The sequence below is a fragment of the Panthera leo genome, chromosome F3 (assembly GCF_018350215.1).
Source record: "Panthera leo isolate Ple1 chromosome F3, P.leo_Ple1_pat1.1, whole genome shotgun sequence".
Taxonomy (NCBI): domain Eukaryota; kingdom Metazoa; phylum Chordata; class Mammalia; order Carnivora; family Felidae; genus Panthera; species Panthera leo.
In genome coordinates this window covers 40,766,035-40,791,418 of record NC_056696.1, presented here as the reverse complement: position 1 = coordinate 40,791,418, position 25,384 = coordinate 40,766,035, and the positions used below count along the sequence as shown (strand labels likewise).

The 25,384-nt window shown below is 55.7% G+C and overlaps 2 protein-coding genes across 3 annotated transcripts in view; one reads left to right on the top strand and one right to left on the bottom strand.

Moving 5' to 3' along the window:
• LMOD1 (leiomodin 1) overlaps nucleotides 1-17,035 on the top strand; it is a 50,066-nt gene extending 33,031 nt beyond the window's left edge. For both annotated transcript variants that reach the window (XM_042924825.1, XM_042924824.1), the window contains 2 exons: nucleotides 13,862-15,325; nucleotides 16,261-17,035. In XM_042924825.1, the coding sequence (XP_042780759.1) occupies nucleotides 13,862-15,325; nucleotides 16,261-16,287 (1,491 nt within the window). In that variant the 3' untranslated portion in view covers nucleotides 16,288-17,035. The remainder of the gene's footprint in view (nucleotides 1-13,861; nucleotides 15,326-16,260) is intronic.
• A 5,073-nt stretch (nucleotides 17,036-22,108) lies between these two features.
• Nucleotides 22,109-25,384, bottom strand: SHISA4 (shisa family member 4). The gene is made up of 5 exons (XM_042925163.1): nucleotides 25,224-25,384; nucleotides 24,764-24,932; nucleotides 23,821-23,954; nucleotides 22,831-22,995; nucleotides 22,109-22,606 (listed from the first exon to the last, which is right to left on the bottom strand). The coding sequence occupies exons 1-5, from the start codon at nucleotides 25,294-25,296 to the stop codon at nucleotides 22,560-22,562; spliced, it is 588 nt and encodes a 195-aa protein (XP_042781097.1). The 5' UTR covers nucleotides 25,297-25,384; the 3' UTR covers nucleotides 22,109-22,559.

Sequence of the window (25,384 nt, the reverse complement as noted above, 5' to 3'; positions counted from 1 at the left end):
AGAAGGAGAGAGAGAATCCCAAGTAGGCTCCACACTGCCAGAGCAGGGCCCGATGCGGAGCTCGAACTCACGTACCGTGAGATCATGACCTGAGCCGAAATCAAGAGTTGGTCACTTAACCAACTGAGCCACCCAAGCGCCCCTAGATATCTGTTTCAAAAGCAGATTACTATTCACTTCAGACTCCAAAATATAATCCAGTTGAATTAAAGATCTAAGCTAAAACATCTTTAGGTTAAGGATTAGGGTAAGAATTTACCAGAAAACTGAGGGAGGACGAGCCTTCCAAGTGGCGAGAACATCACTCCAAAGACTCCCTACAAGAACCGAGAGAATCGAGCAGGGCTGAGCGGCAGTGTGGGACGCCACGCTGAGAGAGGGCAGTCAGCAGCCAGGTGGGAATGGACCGTGGGAGTCTAGACTTTATCCCAAGGGTGCTGGAGAACCATGGAAGGTTTCAGGCAAAGAAGTGAATCGACAGATCTGTGCTTCAGCAGAGTCGCTGCGGTTGCGGTGTAAAGACTATCCTAGAGGAGGTCAGCAAGGCCAGGGTGAAGGTTGCTGCAGTAGCCCCAGTGACAGGTGACAGCCGCCTGGATGAAAGTGGCATCAGTGAGGATGAGAGGAGGGACTGATGGGAGTGGTGGTGAGGAGGTTGCATCATCTGTGTGTAGGAGATAAGGGGATAGATAAAACCATCTTTTATAAAATCGGTTGATTTCACAGCCTCTCCCCAAATCCCTTGGGATGGCGTGAGTGCAGAGGGGTCCACATCGCCTCTCCCCACATACTCCTCCCATCTTCTTGCCTTCAGGACTTCTGACTTGAGCCACCAGGTGTTTGGAAGAGCCATTCACCAAGACAGGGAGTGGAGCAGGAAAGGGCATGGCGGTGGGAAGCCGGGGGGGATCTCAGTTTTTAAGATACATGGGGACAGACATGCCAGGAGGTATAATAGACAGTTGGATACGAGGGTCTGAACCTCTGCAGTGGTGCCCAGCCCAGGAATACAGCTTCAAGAGACATCAGAACACAGAACACAACTCACGCCATCAGAATAAATGACGTCACCCAGGGAGAGAGCCTAAAAGTGAAAACAAAGGAGGCTCAAAATCAGACCTTGAAAACACCCACATTTAAGAGGCATGCAATTCCCAAGCAATTAAACAAGATAAAGAATACAAATGTAAACCTGATTTAGCAATAAGGGGGTCAGTAATGATCTGGATGAAACTAATTTCTACGGAATCTCGGGGCTGAGGTGAGACTGTGTTGGATCCAGGAATGAGTAGGGACTTTACAAGAACATTTTGGGGAAGTTTGGGTATAAAAGGCTATTGGTACGGGGCAGCACCCAGTAGGACTGGGGGGTCGAGGCACAGATCTGACTGACCTGGGATGTGAAGGCCACGGGAGAGAGTGTGGGAGCCAGAGCCCACGGCACAGTAAGCCTGGAACAGGAGGACAGGTGCTTCGTCCTTCCCAGGACTGGGGAAAGGATGGCAGTGAGTTGGAAGGAGAGAGATGGTGGGAAGTTGGAGAATTCCTACAGGCTGGTTTCTGTTGATTCCTGGGAAGTGAGTAGGGGAGATGATCTGCTGAGAATGGGGCGGAGTGGGATGAGAAACAAGGGAGGACAAGGAATCTGAGAGCTTCAAACAGGTGCAGGTGGGAGAACCAGGAGAGAGCTGTAAATCTGGGAAACCAGATCATGACAGCTAACTTTTACTGCCAGCTTCCAGTGCCTTCGGCTCTGCTGCAAAGGCCTCGCACGGAACACTTCACTGAAGGCTCAGAACCCTGTGAAGGGTTATGATCCCCACATTGGCAAACACTAGAACCCTGGCATTCTAACTCTAGTGCTGGGGCTCGGCATTGATGTCACCCAGGAGGCAAGGCTGCGGGGAGTGGAGGGCAGTAGCCCCACTGTAGGGGTGGGTTGCCTGCCCTGCCTGGCCCAGCAACCTGTGGGGGGGGCGGGGTGCGGCATAAGCATGGAGCGGTGAGGTTCAGGGAGGGGGCTCTGACCAGTGGGCATGGCCCCGGCGGAGGATATTTGCAAGAATGTGGTTAACACGTTGGATAGGATCAGAGGTGAAGCAGTCAGGTGGGTGGTACAGAGAAGTCAGAATTTGGATCACGTTCCAGCGACGCCACTTCCGGGTGGAGACCCAAAAGAACAGAAAGTCAGGACCGGAACAGATGTTCACACACCCACGTTCATAGCAGCATTACGAACAATAGCGAAAAAGATGGAAACAGTGCAAGCGCCCCTCCATGGATGAATAAACAAAATGTGGCATATAGATATAATGGAATCTTACTCAGCCTTAAAAAGGAAAAAAAAATCTGAATTTAAACTTTTTGTGGTGTCCCCACTTCGCAGGCAACATTTAGCACGTGTCAAGTCTCACGCCGGCCCAGCAGCAAGAGGGTCAGCGGTGGCCTGGATAACAACTGAGTTGTTCAGGGGACTCTAGCCTTGTCCTGAAAGATCATGTTTCCAGTAGCGGCCCAGAGAGGTCACTCAGGGAACTAGCTAATGGATGACAGCTCTGAGAGCCAGCTTCTTAGAAATCTCTGGTTTGGTAAAACAAACTTGACCTCTCCCCAGCTGTTCCATCCTTTGGGATAAAGTGGTGAAGATATTGAATAGAATGGCTGTCACTGCCTCCACTCCCACCCCTAGCCTCCCACCTCTGGCCCCATGGGGCTGGGCTTCTCCTTGTTTACTGCATTCCTTTAAGGAATGTCACTGGTGGGCAGGCTCTGGGAGCTGGCCTGGCTTGTCTAGCTGCCTCTCGGCTCCTACCTCCTTCCCCTCCGGCTCTGGACATCCTCAAGGCTGCAGGCCAAGGCAGGCAGCCACAGACCCAGCAGGCCTTCTGGGTGTGGACCCTGGGATGTGTAACATACACAGGGGTGCACCCTACGGTCAAACCTGGTTTGGGGCTGGCGATCTGAAACCCAGTGCCAGGAGGGAAGGGATGGGGAGCCAGGAGAGCCACCAGCAGAGGCCGCAACTGTGCAGAGGGCACCTGTAGCTGTCTCAGGCCTGGCTTCCTCGGGAGAGGGTGTGAGTAGTCTAGAAATGCTCTACAGCTGGCCCTACTGAATGGCAGAGCCCTGGAGTGTCTTTCCAGAAGTGAGGTGGAATCACACGCATTCATTCTCCCAGTAACCCTGGCCCCTTGTCTGACCCCGACTCGGCCTGCCCTGGGCTATGGAACATGTGCCCTGCCCAAGGAGCCCCCGCAGGAACTGGGCTGAAGGGCTGGGGATATGTAACACACCTGGACCAGGCCAAGAAGGCTGACATCCAGGGCTCTCCAACCTGTGGCCAGACCGGACGCTGAGCCCACTGGCATTTCGGCCTTGGAATTTGTCTCTGCCAGTGGTGAGTGGAGGGAGTGCACCCGTTTCACCTCCAACACCAACGTCAAATAATGTTGGTGCTTATTTGAGCACTTATTTGTGCTCAGCTCCTTACTCTACAAGCTTTCTTGATCTTCATTATTCCAAACTAATATTTGGCTGCATCTGGTGGCCATCATTCACTCATTCAGTCATTCATTCACTCATTCATTCATTCAATAGTTATCAAGCAAGCACCTACAATGTGCCTGGCACTCTCTGCCGGGGATCCAGTGAATGATAAGGCATCCTTCCTGGCCATGGTCCCATAAGGGGAGATGGACAAAGGGACAGAGTGATAGGGGCCAAGACTGGGAGTTGTGGGGGAGGGGCCCAGGGCAGGGGCTGGGGGATCCGGGGCGACTCCCTAAAGCAGGCCACGCCCGATGCTTCGTTGGTGCTGGGCGATGGGTAGAGAGAGGTTAACCCGCTGAACACGGGGTGCAGAAGTGCCTGTAAAGGAACAGAGTTGTAGGATGGGGCTTGGGAACGAGGGCAGAGGAGGTGAGGCTGCAGAGGAAAGCCTCGTGCTCAACACGCAGGGCTCCTTCCCTGCTTCCCAAACTCCTCCTCCTCCTTCGGGGTCAGCTCCTGTGTCTCCCCACTTATGGAACCTTCCTCAGTGGAACTTTCTGGCTCTGTGCTCTGTGAGGGCTTTCTCAGACCTAGTGTTCACCTCTGTCAGAAAACCCACGTGGATCTTTCTCCTGTTCAGCCAGGCCTCCTCCGTGTCCCCCACAGGCCCGGCTCCTTCCCCAGGCTTCTGGTGGTCTCCACCTTCCACGTACCCCTTGGGTTCCCTCTTCCAGGCCTGACTGGAGACAGCCATGGTTTCCCCACCTTGGCACCTTGATTTTTATTCTCTTGAGGCTACCTTCCCCTTAACCCTGCAAGAGCCATGGGCCCTTCCCTCCCAGATGGCCCCTCCTCCCAGCCTGAACACGAAATCCAAGGGGACACCAGGTGCCTCTCCCGGCTTTGCGGAGACTCATGGCCATCCATTTCTGTCTCCCCGGAGCTGAGCCCAGCATCTGGCAGAGCTGTCACCCCTCAAGCGTATGACCGAGTGATCAGATGCCCAGGTGGCAAGCGTCGGGTCCGTGTTGTGTGCTTTGCCAGGAGTGCCTGGCAGAACCCGGCATTCCTTCCTTAGGGTCTGACGGTGGGGAGTGAGCGTAGCATAGTAGACAAGAGCACGATCTTTAGAACCCAAGAGATCTGAGCTTGAAATCCAGTCCTCGCCCTTACTACTGATGTGACTTGTTTAAGAATGACACCATCTGCAGGATGCCGAAAATGTTTCCACCGACCCCCAGATGCCATGACTGCCCCTGAGCACATTGTCCAGAATTCTGACTTTTCTGTGGCTTATTTCTAAGATGCCATCATAATGTGATGGTCGTTAAGACCATGATACAAGCTTATAGGGAACAGTGGGAAAAGAAGACCGTGAGACACAAGCGAAGGTCACCCTGGCCCCTACCAGCCAGCAGCACGAGGTCCCCCACCCCTGCCAGCCCTCTTCCAAGCTTCCTCCCAGGGAGGTTGGAACCTCTCCATGCTGGGCCCTCCTCTGGTGGCAGCGCAGAGGAGTGAATGAGATGGGTGGCTTGCGTGAGGCACTTAGCATGGCATCTCCCACCTTGCAAACACTAAAACATTCTTCTTTCAGGGTTGGGCGGCCAGGGGGTGGAAAGCCTATCTCTGTACCAGGCATTTAAGTCAAAGACCGGCTTGGCATGCGGCCCACTCACGCAAGACAGTGAAATAAAGAGGTAAACAGTTCGGACTCTAGAACCTGAGTCCTTGCTTCCTCATGTAATAGCTGCATGATCTGGGCTTCCGTTTCTTCTTCTGTGACACAGGGATGATGGCAGTAACCACCCTGCAGAGCCAGCACAGGGCTGCAGGAGTTGCTAACTCCACGCGAGGCACAGCCAACGGCACCTCGATGAACCCTCATTGATTTGGCAGTTGTTTTGCTGGAGAGGAAACGTAGTAGAAAGCTGTTGTGGACTGAGGATTTGGGGAAGAAGATTGAACTTGACTTCTCCAGTGGGCTGGCAGCCAGGGCTGGGGAACGTGCCCTTTAGAAATATGGGGCTCAAAACCATGAAAGGAGCTCCTCCAGCGTTCCCGTGTAGTTTCTTCACTGGGTAAAGGGTCAGCCTGAGTTGGCCTTGCCCTTCCCTAGAAAGACTGGTGCCATTCCCAGACCTTAGGCCCAACGAACTACGAACATCCCACCACAGGGCTGGAGCCTGCCCACCACCCCAAGAGTTGATTCACATGCTCACAGCAGGCTGGTCCTGGAGAGCACAGGGAGGCCAGAGAGACCAAACAGAGAGGGGACAGGGCAGCAAGGGGCGTCTGGGATGCTTGCAGGGACACAGCTTTTCTTAGCTCTGTGACTGCATGAGCCTTGGCTTCTCTGCTCCGAGCTTACCAGGTGCACACATTCCCCCAGGGGGTGCCCTAGATGACCCCTCTGGAGCCCTGGTAGGTTTGGAGGCTTTCTTTGGCCCACGTTCTCTTGGGGGACAAGGGGACACAAGCCTCCAACATTGCTTGTCATATTTATTAGGTGTGGATAGGCTCTCACACTGTCAACCCACAGGACTTCCGGCTGGGAGCAGAAGGCTGGGACAGCTGCTGGTCCCTGGTTTCAAGGGGCCCTACCAGGGCTACCTGGGGTGGGGGTGGGGGGGTCTCTCCAAGCCTGACACCTGCCCATTTCTGAGGTTACCCATGCGAATTATTTGGGGCTGGTGTACTTTGTCGGCATGCCCAACAAGCATTTACAGAGGCACCTGCGATGTGCAGGCCCCCGTGCCGGGCCTCGTCATCCTCCCTCCCACCTCGCTCACGGGCTGGGGGCTCCAGGTACGCAGTCCTCACAGTCTCAGGAGGTGTGGTGAGGAGGCACTTTTGCAGTCCGCACACCAGATGATACAGCCCCCACCCCAAAATTAGGAATCTCATTTTGATCCCCTGTTTCTTAGGGGATCAGCTATACGCCAGTCACGGACAGGAGCTGAGTGTACCCATGGGTCTCTGTGTGTAAGCCCTTGAATGCCCCATAAAGTATGTTCCCAGAAATGTGAACCCAAGGGGGCGAGGTTAAAGCCCTATTCTGCCCCCATTCCCCATTGCCTTCCTCCTTCTTGAGGCCATCCTTTGTGATCTCAGTTTCCCCATAAGTCCCTCCATAGCTACAAGGGATGAGAAGGGGGCTGCTCAGGACCCTGCAAGGGCCCGTGGAGACAACGTTTCCCCACACCAGGGGTGGGGGGGGCGGGCTGTGAAACAGGGGAAGCCGACCCAGGATGATCTGAAAATGGGCAGGGCTGGGATAACCAAAAAGGGGGGTTTCTGGGAGATACCAAGGCCTCGTCCCTGAGCCAAGGAGTCAAGGAACTTCAGTGTGGGAAATGGTTGAGAGACGGGCTGCCAGGCCCTTTCGGGAGGCCGCAGTGAGTCTCTGGCCGGCATGAAGGGACGCTGTCAGCTGAAACAGTAACTCTCAGGCAGCGGGGCCACCACCTCAGCACCGTCTGCCACGTACCTTGATGTCAACTTGTCCCCCTGCCTGCCATGCCCCCTAAGCTGTGAGGGCGGGCCTGCCTTATGCAGCACTATGTCCCCAGGATGGGGTTGATATACACCTCCCGATGAATGAAGCCACAGTGGATGAATGAGTAGGGTCACAGGAGGATTTGGGGGGGAGGGTGCTGGCCCTAGAGAACAGGCATCTCTTTGCACCCCCAGGCCTGCACAGACCCCACCATTCATAGAACCCTAGCGCTGTTGGGGGGGTGGGTGATACCTGCTCCCGTCGCACTCCACCCCTGCCTCTGTCACCATGGGACCGGGGGGAGAGGGTGACGGAGAATTCCCAAAGCAACCTGGTCCCTTCCTGGCTTCTAGCTCCCCCGGCAGCTTTCCAGGGTTTGGGACGTGGTCGTGTCATTGTTCACGGGGAAATACAAACTGCAGTTGCATCGACCGCGGGGCGAGCGCTGGATTTCACACTTCCAAATAATACTGAGATACTAAGCCAGGGGGCAGGGGCCTCAGGTGGGAGCGGGGCAAACCCTCCTGCCCGCCACTGGCCTCAGCACTTTTCTGAAGGGAGGGCTCAGCTTCGTGGCAGCTTATCTCCTGTTCAAGCCCTTCTTGGTGTCAGGACTTTGGTGTAAGACTCCTTACAACCACTTGCAACCTAACGACGAGCTCCAGGTTGGTCGGTTCCATTCTGCATATGAGACGACAGGTTCAGAGGAGGTGTGCAGCCTGCCCAAGGTCACACAGCTAGTGGAGGGCAGAACTGGGATTGGCACGAGGGCCAGCTGCCTGCAGAGCCAATGAATCGCCATGCCACCAGAGGGAGGACATTTCCAGAACAATCCCCGTTTTCCTGACAGCTCTGGAGGGAACCTATAGCTTTCTAGGGACAGTATCAGGTGTTTCAACATCTGAAGCTCTACTGTATAATGTATAGAATTGTCAAATCACTATGTGTATATCTGAAACTAATGTAACATCGTATGTCAACTATACTTCAATTACAAAAAAAAAAAAAAAAGATCAGGGGCACCTGGCTGTCTTAGTCCATACAGCATGCAATTCTTGACCTTGGAGTCACATGTTCAAGTCCCATGTTGGGCACAGAGCCTACTTAAAAAAAGACAAAAAAATCTTAAGCTCCGTGTAACAAGCTGGGCTAAGTCTCAGTGGAGGACTCCTGCCCCACAGACCACCAAGGGAAGTTGGCCTTGCTGGCCCTCCCCACGAACGCCAGTTCTGGGAATCTACTTTCCCCAAAAGGCAGTTGGTCCTCCTGAAACTTCTTTTTTTTTTTTTAATGTTTATTTTTGAGAGAGAGAGAGAGAGACAGTGTGTGAACAGGGGAGGAGCAGAGAGATAGGGAGACACAGAATCAGAAGCAGACTCCAGGCTCCGAGCTGTCAGCACAGAGCCCAAAGCAGGGCTCGAACTCACAAACTGCAAGATCATGACCTGAGCTGAAGTCGGATGCTTAACTGACTGAGCCACCCGGGCGCCCCGGTCCTCCTGAAACTTCTGATCAGGAGAATCTAGAATTCTTCTTTTTGGTGGAAAAAAGAGTTGGCATTCCATGTAGAATGAGGCATGAGGGTGTAGGGAGTGAATTTCCTTGGTCCTCACAAGCCCCGGACCCTGCTAGCAGCCCTGACCTTCACACCAGCTGTGTAAGGGTGCTGTTCCCCGGGGGGACCTTGGGCAAGCCTTCCAGCCTCCGGCTGGCTCCTCCCTGCCCTCCCTTGCAGACAGAAGACCCTGGCAGCTGTGGTGTCTGACATCGGGTCTCCAGGTGGCTGGAGAGAGTAGGGCCAGGGCTCCAGCCTTCTGCTGGGCCAGCTTCCATGGGAGAAGCAGGGGAACATGATCGTGGGCTCTGAGACATGCTGGGGGCTGGCGGAGAGCATTGGTGCAGGACCAGGAAGGAGACGTGGTGAGGGGTTGGAGCACTGGGAGGACTGGGGGATGCCACAGAGTCCCCTGATGTTTTCCTACTAAATATAACCTGATCCACAAGAAACAAGAAGCAGGCTGTAGTCCAGAGCCAAGCTAAAAATGCTGGCTTCTAATGAGCTTGGACCCTGAGGCTGTCAGTGCCTTCAGGACTTCAGCTAAGGCTTGGGAGACAGTCCACCGAAAGCAGAGTTGCAGAGCCTGGAGTCCCTGCCCCTAGCCTGGAGCTTGAGCTGGTGCATGTGGAGGTCTCTAGACAGAAAGTCTAATGGCTGTCTGTCTCACCAGGCAGCCCCGGGGGAAACTAGCAAAAGACCGGTCTTGAACCATCTGAGTTGACATCACCTCGGGCTTGCTTTGGGGATGGAACAAATGTACCCGAATCCATGACAGCGGATCCCACGTGAAGGGCACAGTCATTGCCAGTCACCCCTGCCCTCCTTGGCTCTGCCCCCTCCTAGGCAAGTGGCTGGAGTGAGCTTGACAGACCCACATCCTCCATGTCCTGTTACAAAAATTTCCCCCAGGTTCCATCTCATCTTGGTGCTGTCCTCTGGGGAGGTCTGCAGACTCTGTGCCTTGCATAGGCCTCTGGCGGGATTACTCTGCAGGTGACGCGTCATAGGAAGGAGAGGACCTTGGTGGTCTACGTGAGGTATTAGGCAACTGTGGGCTGAGGGCTGAGGGCAGCACATACAGGGGGTTTGGCCTTCTCTCAGCAAGTTCTCATTTTCTAGGAACTTCTGGAGAGACAATTCTTCTCCTCTCCCTCTTGGGCAATGAAAAGTGGTAAAATGTTCTCTTCTCTGTTCAATCAGACAAGACTTCTAGAAGTAGTATCCAAAGGCCCACGGTAAGGGAAAAGATGCTGTGTTCTGCCATCTGAACCTATCAAAGGCATTTGGCTTCTTGGATCCTAATCCAAGTGACAGAGCAACGCCATGAGGCCATAGGTCTGGAGCAGATGGGGGAAAGGACCTGCTTCTTCCCTCTGAGCCTGATTGCTAGGTCCCTGCATCGTTTCACAGGTTGTTAGAGGTTTTCAGAGGTCATCTCCTCCATTCCTCTGCCTCCGTGATGGATTCCCAAACCACCCCTGTGGGCTTCCCCTAACCCTAAAGCTTTTCCCAAAGGGAAGAACAGCTTTTGCTGCTTAGGTCTCTCACCTAGAAGCCTGTGAACCTTTGCTTTATAGAAGTTCTTTGTTATAGCTAACCTAAACCCCTCTTGCTACAAGGGATGAATAGTGGAGTGAGGCCTAGAGACAGGAGGACAAGCAAAAATAACCTCCAGAGGTCACCAGGATGTGCCACCAGTTCTCGAAGCAAAAGAAGTTGGCTTGGACTCCCTTTCAGATAAGCAAGAAGGGGCAGCTCTGTTATGTGCTGAGGAGTTCGCTCAACAGAAATCCCAGCCCTGGGAGGACGCTGGGCTCCTTCTCCTTTTAAGGCAACGTCTGAGCTCTCAGGGCTACAGGCAGCAACAAGCCCCAGCCCCACTCATTCCTGGCTATTTGGAGGAAACCCATGATTAATCAGCTCCCCTCCCCCGCCCTGCCTGGCTTTCGTTAGGTTCTTTTTAAAGGGCTGGAACATCTCCTCAAGAACAGACACTCGGCAGCTCTAAGCCAACCGGGGCCTCAGTGTAGGGAGAGTACCCTAGGAGGGAGTGGGGAGCAGTCCTGGATGGAGACCAAGGGGAGAGGTCAAGGGCTGGGGTGTCAGGGCAGGGAGAGGGTTAAAATGTTGGGAAAGGAGTCCTGATGGGAAAGCAGGGGAAGGTTCAGAGTGGGAGCCCTGGTCTGAGTGTGGGACGGGTTTGATCGGGAGAGCAGACAGCTGTGGAGCAGGTTCTGGGGGCAGCAGGGGCGGCCAGGCACCCGGAGCGCTGCCGGGCAGGTGGAGGGAAATGCCTTTGCCCCTAATGGACAAGGTCAGAAAAGGTTACACTGACTTGGCCGCTGCTGGTGACAGTCAGATCTGGAACCTAGTTTTTCCTGAACTTGCTGGTTAAGTTACCATCCCTCTGGCTCCCCAGTTTCCCTCTAAGTGAGGCCTGTGATCGGTGTGGGAACTATGCAGAGGGCAGCTGGGCAGCGCACCGTGGGTACTGAGAAATCCCGAAGGGTGCACATTTTGGAAGGAGAGGGCAGGATTCCCCGCCTTGGGGGCCTGACCTCTGGACTCTGCTGGAGAGGCTGTGGCACCCAGCTCTCACCTCCAGGCTCAGGATGGAATTTGTGACGAAACCACTCTGAGCTGGGATGGGCTGGAATTTCCTGGCTGAGTTGTGGGCAGATGTTAGGAGTGTCCTAAAGGGGCTGATCCATTGGATTTCCTCATTTACATCCTATTTGCATACTCCCGAGAGCTTCCTCCTCCTTTGAAGTCAAGGTACGGTAAAGTCACCATCACTTCTGCTCCCCGCCCTGAAAGGGTAATCCAGGGTAATCCGAAGGGTCAGATCCAGTTCAGTGGGGGCCAGAGGAAGTGTGAGAGAGCCCTCTGCGGACCCTGCTCCACCATGAAAGCACCAGTGAGTCCCCCAGTGCTGCTGCCCCCTAGGGCAGGAGGAGGGAAGGGGCACATTCCTCAGCCCTGCCTCACCAGGCCTCGTGCCCCTTGGCTGCCTGTTGTGATTCTAGCAGAGGAGCCAAGGACTTTTGCTGCTAAATAAACCCCGGGGCTGGTCCCCGATGGCATGTGTTTGTGGTGCAGGTACAAACTGTTTCCATAGGACCAACCAGTTCTCCATTCCGTCCTGTCAGGGCAGGGTGGGGGGTGGGAGCGAGGAAGGGCTGGGTGGGAGGGAGGGAGGGAGGACCAGTGCCATCCAGGGTTGCTTTTCCTTCCTCCTCCTCCTCTTCCAACATGCCAATCAGGCACTCTTGAAAAACAGAAAACCTTTCTAATAATCAGGCCATAGTCTCTTCTTAAAAAAAACCTTTGGGGAGGTGGTGGGCACCCGGGTGGCTCAGTCGGTTGTCCATTAAGCAGCCAACTCTTGATTTCAGCTCAGGTCTTAATTTCAGTTTGTGGGATCGAGCCCCACGTCGGGTTTCTGTGCTGACAGCCTGCTGGGATTCTCTCTCCTTCTCTCCCTGCCCAACAACCACCCCCCCCCCCGCCATAAATAAATAAACAAACAAACAAAAACCTTTAGGGAAGGACATTCCTTGAGGTCCCAGTCGCTCTGGGGTCTCTATCACAGTTGGGCAGGTAAATCTAACATCTAATCTTAGGCAATCCTGATGCTCCTTTGGCTCTTCTGATGGGGGTAGGAGGCAAGTATTTCAGAATGAGGCTCACACTTCATGGAACTTCGTGGAGGAGGAAACAGGGCCTCATGGAAGTACAGGGTGGTCCACGTTGCATGTAAAATTCAAGCCTTTAGCACATCTCAGCTGACTCCCTTCCAAGGCCTCCCTGAACAACTTCTCAGTGTCTGTGTGGTCAAAGTGGAGTCACAGAATCCTAGATCCTGAATCTGGCAGAGTCCTCCTGAGGTCAGCTCACTCAGTGGACTCTAGGGCTCCTCCCAGAGAGGTGCTGACCCTTAGCAAAGTTTCTACTAAAAAATGAGAACAATATTGTGGGCTTTTCAAAAAGCTACACATATTTGACGTAAAGGTGTGTCCTTTATTCTATTATATCTACCTTACTTCTTTTTTTTTTTTTTTTTTTTTACTGTTTATTTATTTTGGAAGACAGAGAGAGAGAGAGAATGAGCCGGGGAGGGGTAGAGAGAGAGGGAGAGAGAGAATCCCAAGCAGGCTCCGAGCTGCAAGCACAGAGACTGATGCGGGGCTTGATCTCACAAACTGTGAGATCATGACCTGAGCCAAAATCAGGTCAGCCACTCAAGTGACTGAGCCACCCAGGCGCCCCTACCTTACTTCTTTACTGTGAGCTCCTTCCTATTCCAATGAGACGATGATAGTAGGTACAATTTATAGATATCCTGTTTTGAGAGAGAGAGAGCAGAGAAGAGGGGCAAAGGGAGAGAGAGAGAGAATCCCAAGCAGGCTCCACACTCGGCACAGAGCCCAACACAGGGCTCAATCCCATGACGCTGGGATCATGACCTGAGATGAAATCAAGAGTCAGATGCTCAACTGATGGAGCCACCTAGCCCCCCCCCCATAAATATCTTTAATTGGTAAAATAAAACGTTAGCAGCCCTATATTGGTCCCTCTAACTTTTTTTTTGTTCCTTTAGAAAGGTATTCGCTGTAAAATCCCAGTGTCTGAAGACCACTGACCTACTACCCTTTGGAAGCAGGGCGAGCACTAGGGTGAGGTGTGCAAGGCACTTGCCTAGAACACAGTGCAAGGGGCACCAAAAAGCTCGGTCATCAAGATAACTGATATTTTTAAAAATCAAATTTAATGCCAAAAATACCTATGACAACCAAAAATGCACAACTTTAAATAAAGACAGGACCAGTATTAGTGTTTTTTCCTTTTACCTTGGGTTCCAACATGGCTCAGCAAGGCATTCCTTCTTTTTTTTTTTTTTTTTGTTCAATTTTTGTTGAGAGAGTGTGTGCGCACACAAGTTGTGGAGGGGCAGGGGGAAGGGGAGGGAGAGAATCTGAAGCAGGCTCAACACCCAGGCAAAGCCCAACGCGGGGCTCCATCTCACCTCACCTCACCTCACCACCATGAGATCATGACCTTGAGATCATGACCTGACCCGAAATCAAGAGTCGGTCGCTTAACCGACTGAGCCACCCAGGCACCCCTGGAAGCATTCCTTCTAAATCACCCGTGACAGCTTGAATCACCGCGACAGCTTATGGTGCTCTCAGTGGACATAGTCCTTTGGAGGCTCCAGGGCAGTTATATAAATGCTCCCCGTGCTTGTCTCCATACTCATTCCTCTCCCTCTGTAGCCAGCTCTTCATGTTTATTTTTCTTTTCTGAATTTTTAGGAAAACAAGCAAGTGGAGCCCAAGACAGATGCCAAGAATGGAGAGGAAAGGGGCAGAGATGCCAGCAAAAAAACCCTGGGCCCCAGACAGGACTCAGACCTGGGGAAGGAGCCAAAGAGGGGTGGTTTAAAGAAAAGCTTCTCAAGAGACAAAGATGAAGCCGATGGCAAAAGTGGAGAGAAGCCCAAGGAGGAGAAGCTTATCAGGGGTATTGACAAGGGTCGGGTCAGGGCTGCGGTGGACAGAAAGGAGGCAGGGAAGGAGGGGAGGGGAGAGGAGAGGGCAGCAGCCCCAAGGAGGGAAGAAGAGAAGAAAGGCAGTGACAGGAGCACGGGGCCAAGCAGAGACAAAGACAAGAAGAAAGAGGAGAAGGAGATGAGTAAGAGAGACGATGACGGGAAGGGAAAAGGGGAGAGGAGGACCGTGGATGCCAGGAAGGAGGACGAGAAGGTGAAAAGAGGAAGCGGGAACACGGATGCAAAAAGGGAGAATGAAAAAGTGAAAAAAGAGGAGTCCGTAAATAAAAAGGAGCCCAAAGAAGAGAACAAGACGCAAGCCCTGGAGAAACAGGCCCCCGCTAGCCCCACCAAGCCCTCGGAAGGGCCTGCCAAGGCGGAGGAGGAAGCGGCCCCCAGCATATTTGATGAGCCTCTGGAGAGAGTGAAGAACAATGACCCAGAGATGACCGAGGTGAACGTCAACAACTCAGACTGTATCACGAATGAGATCTTGGTCCGGTTCACCGAGGCTCTGGAGTTCAACACTGTGGTCAAGGTGTTTGCCCTGGCCAACACGCGCGCCGATGACCACGTGGCCTTCGCCATCGCCATCATGCTCAAGGCCAACAAGACCATCACCAGTCTGAACCTGGACTCTAACCACATCACGGGCAAAGGCATCCTGGCCATCTTCCGGGCCCTCCTCCAGAACAACACGCTGACCGAGCTCCGCTTCCACAACCAGAGGCACATCTGCGGCGGCAAGACGGAGATGGAGATCGCCAAGCTGCTCAAGGAGAACACCACCCTGCTCAAGCTGGGCTACCATTTCGAGCTGGCCGGGCCCCGCATGACGGTCACCAACCTGCTCAGCCGCAACATGGACAAACAGCGACAAAAGCGGCTCCAGGAGCAACGGCAGGCGCAGGAGGCCAGCGGGGAGAAGAAGGATCTGCTGGAGGTGCCCAAGTCAGGGGCGCTGGCCAAGGGCTCCCCCAAACCCTCCCCCCAGCCATCTCCAAAGGCCTCGCCCAAGAACTCGCCCAAGAAAGGGGGCGCTCCAGCCGCTCCACCTCCGCCTCCACCTCCCTTGGCCCCACCCCTCATCATGGAGAACCTGAAGAACTCCTTGTCACCAGCTACCCAGAGGAAGATGGGAGACAAAGTCCTCCCCGCCCAGGAGAAGAACTCCCGCGACCAGCTACTGGCTGCTATTCGCTCCAGCAACCTCAAGCAGCTCAAGAAGTTAAGTAGTTGTGGGCAGGGGCCAGCAGGGCTGGAAGGGGGGGGGGGGCAGCAGGGTTGGAAGAGAGGGGGCAGGGGATGGGGCAGCAGGGTTGGAGGAGAGAGGGAAGCCAGCAGGGCTGGAGGAGAGGGGGCGGGGAGGCAGTGGGGCTGGAGGAGAGGGCGAGCCGGCAAGGGGGGGCTGTGGGAGGAGCCATGTATACAGACTGCTTGTCCGTAGGGCGCTTCTGGCCATGCCATCCATCCCCCTGCCTCTGGGCAGGCCACACCTGATCCCCACAGGGGGAGAGGACTCTCTCCTTCCTCTAAGGGGCTTCCTTGAGCCTCTCACTCCGTGCCTCAACTTCTCCACCCTGCAGCTAAACCAGTTTCTCCCAGAAATAGAGAAAGAGCCTCTACATCGTAGTTCCATCTCTGACCCGACCATGTCTTCTCTCCCCCATTCCTAAAGCAAAAACCATCTCCCTTTTACTAATTCCCTCTCAGGACCAGCCTAGTCCTACAGATCTGTTTATCCCAAAGGTCTTTGGGAGATTCAGCCCTCAGGGGGATCTCCTGGTGACAAATCAGTGCCACAGACACATGAGCCATCCCTAGAGACCCCTCTTCTCAAACTTCTACCTCCCCCCCATCTTTGGTGACAGAGTCCATGGTCACCTGCCCGTCTCACTGGATGGTGGTGGCAGCTAACCCTACCCCCACAGCATCATTTGGGGCTACACACCATGACATAAAAGACAAGCTCAGGCGTAATTCTCGTGGTCATTTGATGACATCCAGTTTTTAAAGAAAAGGAAAAATGCTTCCTCTGTGTCAATACCTCATTCACTCATTTCACAAACATACATTGAGGTGTACGAACGGGAGGCGCGTTGAATTGCAGAGACCCCTTTGCTGGACTCCTTTCTCTAAACTGTCTCTGCTTTGCCCTAACAGGTGGAGGTGCCCAAACTGCTTCAGTAGGACCAGACTGCCGGGGGCACTGTCTGCTAATGCCATGACTGCTCAGGCCTTGCCTCCCAGGCCCGCACAGACCCCGCCCACCCCGCCCTGGCTGACCTGCTGTGGATGTCCCCACTCTGCCGTGGGAGAGCAAGAGGCCTGGCCACGTTCAAGGAAGGATACCTGATCTCTTCTCACTTTCCTTTTCTTGTCTCTGAGGCTCTCCAAAAATGTCTTTTATACCTGGAACTGAGGTTTCTGGACAAGAAGAGTCCTTTTAGCGTGTCATTGAGAAGATGGAATGCCTGGGGCCCAAGTAGCTGTCAAGTTGCAAAAGGCCTGTGATTCAGGAAAGATGTCCCACCAGGACCACGTAACCAGCCCAGCCCCACTGCCCTCCAGGGCCAGGATTCAGGCCTCTGAGGAGCCCTTGGGGCAAAGCTGCTGGGCCTGTGGCCCTCTGTGTGGGGCAATGGCAGAAGATTGAGAGGGCATGAGGGCCCAAGGGGAGAAGGAGGAGGGGCTAAGGACACCCTGAAACCCCTCCTGGGCTAATCAGAGGACATGGCAGGGACAGCTGGCCTGGATGGAAAGTGCCTGGTGGGGAGTGGGCTCCAGCTGGGAGGAGAGGGACGGACGACAGCTGGTCCTGAAGGTTCGATGCCAAAGCAGACGTTTCCCTCACACCCACCTGCTGTTGTATAAATAGCTGTGTATCTGTTTTTCCATAAGATTTTGATAATATATACAAGCCATTAGTTGTGAATGACTGTGCCCCACCTCTGTACCGTACTGAGGGTGCTGATGCTCACTCTGGCCCCGTGGAGGACTCTAGACACTCAGGTACCCTGCCATGCCATCTTGGGTCGACCACATAACAAGTTCATATCTGCAGAAAGTCCAGTGCAAGGGGAAAACCTCGGCCCTGAGTAGAGGGCTCCCCACTGACCTGGTGGACCAGGCCAAGGAAACTAGACCTTAGCCAGGGTCCGCTCCTGACTATTCTTGCTGCCTGGAGTCATTAGCCAGAGCCGCTTTTGGGGGTGATGGGGCAGAGTGGAGCACAGGGCCCTGGGATGGCTATATTAGGCATGTTCAGGGGATGCTCATTCCATGACTCTTCCTAACTGTGGGCTTGGGGCCAGCTCCCCACAGCAGTCACAAGCCCAGGAAGGCAGCCATCCCTGAGCAGAGAAGTGAATGACCATTTGGGGAGCAGCACCCCTACCAGCGTGCCCAGTCACCACCCCCCTGCTCTAGCTGCAGGCTCTCTCCTGACCTAACGGTGCCCCCATGCCCTCCATCAGGTGTGCATCAAAAGCATCCTTCTGATTTGAGTGGCTTAACCGTACCAGCACCCCTTGGCACCGTGGGACTGCCACCTTGGGTCTAGGTCACTGGTAGTTTTTGTCTCCAGGTTTTGCCTCAAGAGCAGGGAGCACAGCAGTTTCACCATCTTCGGGGGGAAGGAAGGGGTGTCCCTGCTAGGAAGGAGGATTGCCGTGCTAGGTCTGACCAAAAACAGAGGCAGGCTAGTCCTGGGAGCAAAAAGCTTGGATCCCAGGTTTCTCTGTGGCCCCTTCCCTCCACCCACTCGCCTGTCTGCCCCAACAACCAAAACAAGGGCTGGGCCCAGGAGAGGGGAGACAGAACCCTGCTTGACGCCTCCTGGCCCACAAAGGGTGTTAACTGCAGCTAAGTGCAGCCAGGGCTTCCATTTACCCTGTGTCTGTGGTTGCTAGGCTTTAGCAAGATGTTTCAGGTGCTCTTTCAATTCTGTGAGGTGGATGCCAATATTATCTCCATTTTGCAGATAAGTTCAGCCCAGAGAGGTTAACTTATGGGCCCATGATCACACAGCTAATAAAAACAGAGCTCAGGTCGAGTTCCCGCTCCTAGAGCTACATCTGATAACAGGTCCCCCTCATCCCCTTACTGAAATGAGACTGGTCGTGGTGCCTCAGGAAAGCACTGAAAGCCTAACCAAACCAGAACGACGGATCTCCAAATATTTTTTTTTAATTTTTTTTTTTTAACGTTTATTTATTTTTGAGACAGAGAGAGACAGAGCATGAACAGGGGAGGGGCAGAGAGAGAGGGAGACACAGAATCCGAAACAGGCTCCAGGCTCTGAGCTGTCAGCACAGAGCCTGACGCGGGGCTCGAACTCATGGACCGCGAGATCATGACCTGAGCCGAAGTCGGACGCTTAACCGACCGAGCCACCCAGGCGCCCCACGGATCTCCAAATCTTAAGGTTCCAACAGAAACTGTCACCTTAGGAAGCCCTTTCTACCAAGCAAGATTTAGCCAGACTAAGCGCGCGCGCGCGCGCACACACACACACACACACACACACACACACACACTTTCTGTCCACACACAACAAGGGATTAGCGCCGCTCTCTGCCCTCTTCCTCTCTTCCGGAGGGGTGGGTAGAGCCGGGGCTGGTGAGGTCATTCGTCCTCTGATGCCTTAGAACCTGATGCGGGAGCGCAGCGCCACCTGCCGGCAGGCCGCGTCCCGGTTCTCCCGCGGCGCCAGGGGCGCGCCGGAGCTGCGCTGGAGGGCAGGGAAGGTGGGTAGACCGGACGCAGCGCCAGGTCGGTGGCCTGGGTCGCGCCTTCCCGCCGCCTGGGAGGGACGGGGGGAGCGCCCGGCAGCGAGCGGCCATGTGTGCTCATGGATGGGCTGAATGTGAGAAACCGGCCTCTCTGGGGGCCGCGTTTCTGCCGAGTCGCGCACCCATCCCCGCCCACTTGCCCCATTCGCCTCCGCTGGCGCCCGACTGCTAGGATTTCCCTTCATGAAACCCAGGATGCAAGAGCCGGACAGGATCTATCCTCGTCCCTCGCCCGCCTTTTACAGGGAAGATAATGAGACTCAAAGGCAGCAAATGACTTGAATAAGTTGACGCATCCGTAGTCAAGCCCACGTCTCTCGTCGCTGGGTTCGTCCTACCCACCTGAGCCGAGGGGCTTCCCTCCGCCATTTCCTCCGCGCCGCCTCATCCTACCGGCCCCATCGTTTCCCGGAGCCACATCCCGTGTCTCCCGCCAGGCAACGGAGGGCGTCTTCGCAGCGGGCTCTCCGCCCCCTGGGCCCGCCCACACCCACTGTCGCACCTTCTTCCCACCTTCCGGCCCCGCCCCCGCAGGCCTCGGACCCGGGCCCTGTCGCCGGCCACTGGGCCTGGGCGGGATGGCGGGGGCTGGGGCCGCTGAGATACCCCACTTTCTATCGCAGGAGCTCCACAGGCGTATGAGCGAGGGGCTCCAGTCCCAGGCGCTGTGAGTTGGGGGCATGGCCACTCATGCAGCCTTCTTGAAGAAGCATTAGATTTGGACACGGGTCACCCACCTAGTGGGGCTTCTGGATCACCATGCTCGCCAAGCCTGGAGTGTCATGTGTTGCCTACCCCACCGCGCCCACCTGCAGCTCCCCACTCCTCCACGGACTGGCCTCAAGGCCTGAGGCCCAGCTAGGGCTTGCGCCATCTGTGGTGAGGGGGGCAGGCTGCTGGCCTGGAGTCCAGGCCTGGTGAGTCCCCCCCCCCACACACACACACCCCCACACACATCCAGCCCCCGTCCTCGTCCCCGCCCTGTGCATCCTCCTCTTCCTTTATCACACCTACCCTTCCTCACTCCTTGCCTGAGGTGTCCGTTTTCCAGCTGCCCCCATTCTATACCTCTCCCCCCGCAGTGCTCCCCTTTCTTGCTAACCTTTCCTTCCTCAGGCCCGCATTGTATTCCCATTCCCCTCTGCCCTAGCTCTCTCCCTGCATCTGAACCCCTGCCTTCCCCCTTTGAGCGCAGCCATCCCTCTCCCCTGCGAACAGGTGGCCAAGAGGTGTCCTTGCTTGTGTGTAGAGCACTCCTCCATCTGTGCCTCCCAGACCTCCCCCCTTAGGGTCCTCAGTGTGCCCTCACAGCCCTGCAGGACCCCATTTACACTGTTGGAGACCCCAATCATGGAGGGTCACTGCTCCTCCTGCCCTGTATCTTGCTCCCCTTGTAGGGTGCCTGCCTGGTTTCCAGGGCTGCTGAACAAGGTGATAGGAGGGACAGCTACAGCTCTGTGCTCCTGCTGGCCCCATGTCCCTGGGAATGAGCAGATGAGATGGGGTCATACATGTAGAGCTTGGGGAGAGATTCCAGAGGGTTCCCTGTTTATAGAACTAGAGAATGTGAGAGGGGCCTCCTCTCTGCTTGGGGCATGTGAAAGCCCCATTCTGCCATAGTTTCCCCCTTTTCCTTAGAATTCTCAGTGCTTTGCAGTTAATTGACTGGAAATGTTGGGGAGGGGAGATTCTACCCTTCTGGGAGGCAGCTATGACTGGGATAAAACTGCCTTCCATCCCAGACGACAAAGCAAGTTTTAATTGGCCCCAGATTGTGGACTTAAGGATAATTAATTCTGACTGGCAGGGCTGTGCATTCATTTACACCTCTTTTCTTAGGGAAACTCAGAAACCTTGTCCTGCCAATCTCCTCCACCTCTCAGCTTCAGGAGGAAGGGGGGGGGGGGGGGGGGGAGAGGGAGAGAGGGAAAGGAGATTGGGTTCTAAACCTTGATGACCCTCTCTCCTAAAGTGTGAGTGAAGGCAGAATTTGCAGACTGGAAGCCAGGATACTCTGTAACCCCAGCTCTCACCTTTTTTCCCCATCCTCAGAGAGAGGGTAGATTTGTAGCTGTGGCCCCAGCTCTGTCCCCACCAGCATTAGCTTTCTCTTTCTGTCTCAGTCAGTTCCTGGGGCAGACTCTTGGACCCCCTGAAGATTTCACTGGGAAGGGAGGAGACTGTAAATCCACGGACAGACCTCTCTCCATAGTTGTTTCTGATGCTGACCCGGGAGCTCCCCACCTCCAGCCTGGGTGACAAGAGCCCTCCTGACAGTACTCGGGCGCCAGAGGGCATGGTTAGCACAATGGCCATAGGTAGGACCTAGCTGGAAGACAAGGCTGCAGAGCTGGAGGACCTTGGAGGGTGAGGGAAGGAGGCGTTGAGCATATGGGTGTTGGGGAAAGGAGACGCTTGGTTGGTGGTGCTGTTGCCAAGCTGAGCTGGCACTTTTCCCACTTGAATTAAAAACTATAAAATTTCCTTTCCTGGATCTGTCACCAGACAAGTCCTGCGATCACAAGGACCGGGTCCTCAGGGAACAAGGCAAGGGATAGGGTCTAGCTAGATGCACACGCATCTCCAAGGGTGGGGGGCAGCTGCCTGGCTCAGTGGGGGACGTGATGTCTTAGGGTCCCCTGATGATCCAAGGCAGCTGACAGAAGCACCTTGCACCAGCCTCTTGGGTGGCCCAGCCTCTCCACTTGGCTTCTAGTGCTAGAACCTCTCTGATGAGGAAGGACAGAGGTCACAGTTTCATGTACATATTTTACCCTCATGACAGCCCTGAGGCATTATCCCCATCGTATCGCTGAGAAAACTGGGACTTAGAATCCTTCAGAGACACACCCAAGGTCAGCCAGTGGCAGGACCCACGTGTGAAGCTAAGTGTGCTGGAAAAGGGGGAGCTGCCTTTGTACAATTTGCAGTGCCCTATGTCACAGGCTCCTGACCCCTAGTGGGGAATCTCTGTAATGCAAATGGGCACCCTCTCGCCCGCTGTGGCAAGATCCATCTCACTGGCTTGGGAACCAGCTCAAGGAGCCCTTAGCCTGGGGTGGTTCTGCTTGTGCAAGGGGGGTAAGGGTGGTGCTGGGCTCCAGCCCTGGCACCTGCCCTTCCTGCTCGAAGGATGTGGTACCGGCAGCACTCAGGGCCCAGCTGAAGGCAGAGCTCCTGGAAGGTGTGCAGGGACCCAATGAGGCAACCGACATGAGTTACAGCTTTACAGCTTTAATCCAGCATGTTGGAGTCCGGGCCAGTGGGGCAGCCGGGGGCAGGGCTTCTGCCCACTGCTGATGGAGCCCACTCCCCACCCTGCCCCAGCCCACAGTGAGCAAACAGGACGGGTCCCAGCCTTCCTGGCTGGGATCTTGAGAGTAGAAGGACTCTGAGAAAGCAGGGGCTTTGACCCAGGCTTTCATGTCCTTCTGTTGCCCCAGGTAAAAAGAGTCCCCCGATTCTAAGCCCTCCCCACCCACCCCTCGTTCATGGCCAAGTTCCAGCTCAGCTCCTGGTCTACTTCCCTGGGGCTCCATCACCAGTAGGACCCAGGGTTTGGCTTTTTCTGGGGCCTGGTGAATAGAGGACCCCTGCCCGCCCCCAGGGCCAGATGCAGATACGGGAGAGGGGCATCACTGAAGGGGCAGCAGAGACACAGCTGGTTCCTCAGGCTCCTGGGTAGGAGGGCTGTGGTGGCATATAGGGGGGAGGAGCTGAAAGCCAAGGAGACAGGGTGAGGGTCAGGGGTGGCACAGGAGGATGTGAAGTGACCCCCAATCCCAGAGGCATGAAGGATCCATGCAGAAGAGGTAGCCTGGATGTTTCCAGCTGAGGTAGAAGTCTGGAAGAGGGACTCAGGGGGAGACAGGGGCAGGGGAGGTCCCAGCACAGGGGTAGGGGGCAGGCAGGAGCAAGTGGCACCAGACTGCTCACTTACCTGCAGGGTTGTAGATAGGGGGCCCAGCCGGGTAGAGTGGATACTGGGGAGGACCGCTAGGAGGGTACATGTAGCCAGGCTGTGGGGGTGCAGGGCCAGCTTTGGGGTCCTGGGGGTATGGGTACACTGGCTGCACTGGGATGCCTGTCATTGGAATCTCCTGGCCTAGGTGGGGGACAAGGATCAGCATTCAGAGCTCCACCTGCACGGGAGGAAGCCTCCTTCTCCTGCCCAAGAAACCGAGGTAGGCACCACCGGGCCCCTGCTCTCTGTGCTGGTAGGTTCCGGGCTGGCCACCTGCTGCCTTTGCCTCCCAGACCTTGCTTGGCAGAGTTGAACAGGGAGCCGTGCACCTGGTCCCAGCGGGTCAGTGTGTGTTTAGCAGGTCTGCACCCCTCGGCAGGTTCAGAGGCCTCACAAGCCAGAGAACACAGCCCGGGGAATGTCCCACTTAGGCAAGGAGGGGGGCAGCTCCCGGGGCTGGTATCTTGTAATCTAGCAGAGCTGCCACCAAGGGGGGGAGGGGTCCCTCCCCCAGCCCCTCCCCCCCACACCGATTCCCCCATGCAGGGTCACGGGTCCCGTGTCCATTGGGTTTGGGCTGATACGCAGTCATGTGCCGGCACTCAGGCACACATTCCATTGTACACTGGAGCACACCCAGTTAATGCTCACCACCACAGACCCCACCTCCTGCGCTTTCCGAGAGTCATGTGCATGCAGGTGCCCACTGCACACACACCACTGCCGGCAGACGGCATGCCGTGCACATCTCAACATTCACACGCATGCAGGTGCGTGTACACGCAGTCCGATGTTTGCATACACGGCCCTGGAACGTTAGCTCCGGGGTTACATGCTGGCCGGTATGTGTCTGCAGAAGCACGCCCTACTGTGCAATTCACACATCCTTGAACTCTCTGGGGCCCGTCGTGGGGTTCGGCTCAGCTCGGCCTATCCCAGGTTCGTCGCGCCCAACCCTGCACATACCTTCAAATGGGCTCTGCAGATGCTGGCGCCGGCGGTACAGGTAGCAGCAGGAACAGAGGAAGCAGCAGATGGTGGTGGCAACCACAGCCACAAAGAGGATCACGGCGGAGGCGATGCCTGCTATGGTCTTGGGACTTTAGACAAAGAACAGGTCCCCTCACCTTCCAACACTCATAGGAGGGAGTCCTCATTATGGTGCCATAAAACTGTGCTCCAACTCCTGGCCAGCAGGGGGCCACAGCAAGCTGAGATTTGGGGTTCCTTGAGGGGCTCTGCCCAGTCCCTGTGGAGGAGATCTTAGGGGACCTCCATTTCCCAGAAGGCCATGCTGCCTGGCTGGCTAGTGTGAGGCATGCCGGGAGTTGTGGTGCGCACCCCACTTCCTCACTCCTGCATCTACAACTCAATTGGTTAGGCTTGGAACATGTTAGCATTGAAAGGCACCTTAGAAATAATCTAGAGCCCTTTTTTTTTTTAACCCCTCCCCTCCCCATCACAGTCTCCTTACGCCTTTTGTATATTAGCAGTCCCCTTCAAAAAGAAGTTTGAAAACCACTAATTTTGGCAACCCCCTCATTTTATGAAGAGGAAATAATGACCCATGAGAGGATGAGTCTTCCCCAAGAGCACACGCCTGAGAACTGGACCTGGGAATCAAACCCAAGACTCCTGCCTTCTTGCCAGGGCTTCTTCCACAAAGCCGCACCCCGGTCTGGGTTTTGACCCTGCACACATTCTCCACCAAGCCCGAGAGGGTTGCTAATGCGCCTTTCCTGGACCTCCCAGGCCCCAGCACTAACATCCAGCTTTGTCCCCAAGCCGAGTCCTGGGCTTGGGCTGAGGCTGTGGAGGTGGACATGGAGAGGGGCAGGAGGCAGTCGGGGGGAGCAGGGGAGGCCCAGGCGGGCCTCCTGAGAGGAGGATGGAGGGGACGCGAGCCCACCTGAAGGCCAGGCAGTGCTTCTGCTGCCTCTCGGTGATGAGCAAGGTCAGGTCTCTGCAGCAGTACCGATGGTAGCAGGTCCCGCAGCAGAAGGTGAACTCGCAGTTAAAGCCTGGATGCCAGGAGCCATTCCGGTCTAGGTACCACAGGCAGTCCTCGCCGGCCAGCGCTGCGGGCAGATCGGGGGTAGGGGGGACATGGCCACCAGGCCAGCTTTCCGTCCGCCCTTACCCCGCTCCCCGAGGCTCCCAGCCCGCCGGCTCCCGGGACGCGGGGGCTGCGCCTGGTCGCCACCCTGAGGCGCTCCGCCCCTGAGCCCCGGCGGCCTCTCTACGGAGCTGACCCCGCGCTCCGGGTCAGCGGCCCGTGGCCCAGCCTCCCGGCCGTGTCTCCTCCCGCTCCCTGCGCACCGGCAGCACCCAGGGGAGACCCGCGCCCACCCCGAGGCGCACCCCCTTACCCAGGGGCGCCCCCAGCACCAGGAGGGCGGCCGCGGCCAGCGGCGCGGCCCCGCAGAGCCCCGGGGGCCGCATGGCGGGGGTTGGGCGCGGCCGGACCCGGCCGCCAGGAGCAGGGAGCGCAGGACGAAGCCGGCCGGCGGGAGCTGCTGCGGGGCCCAAC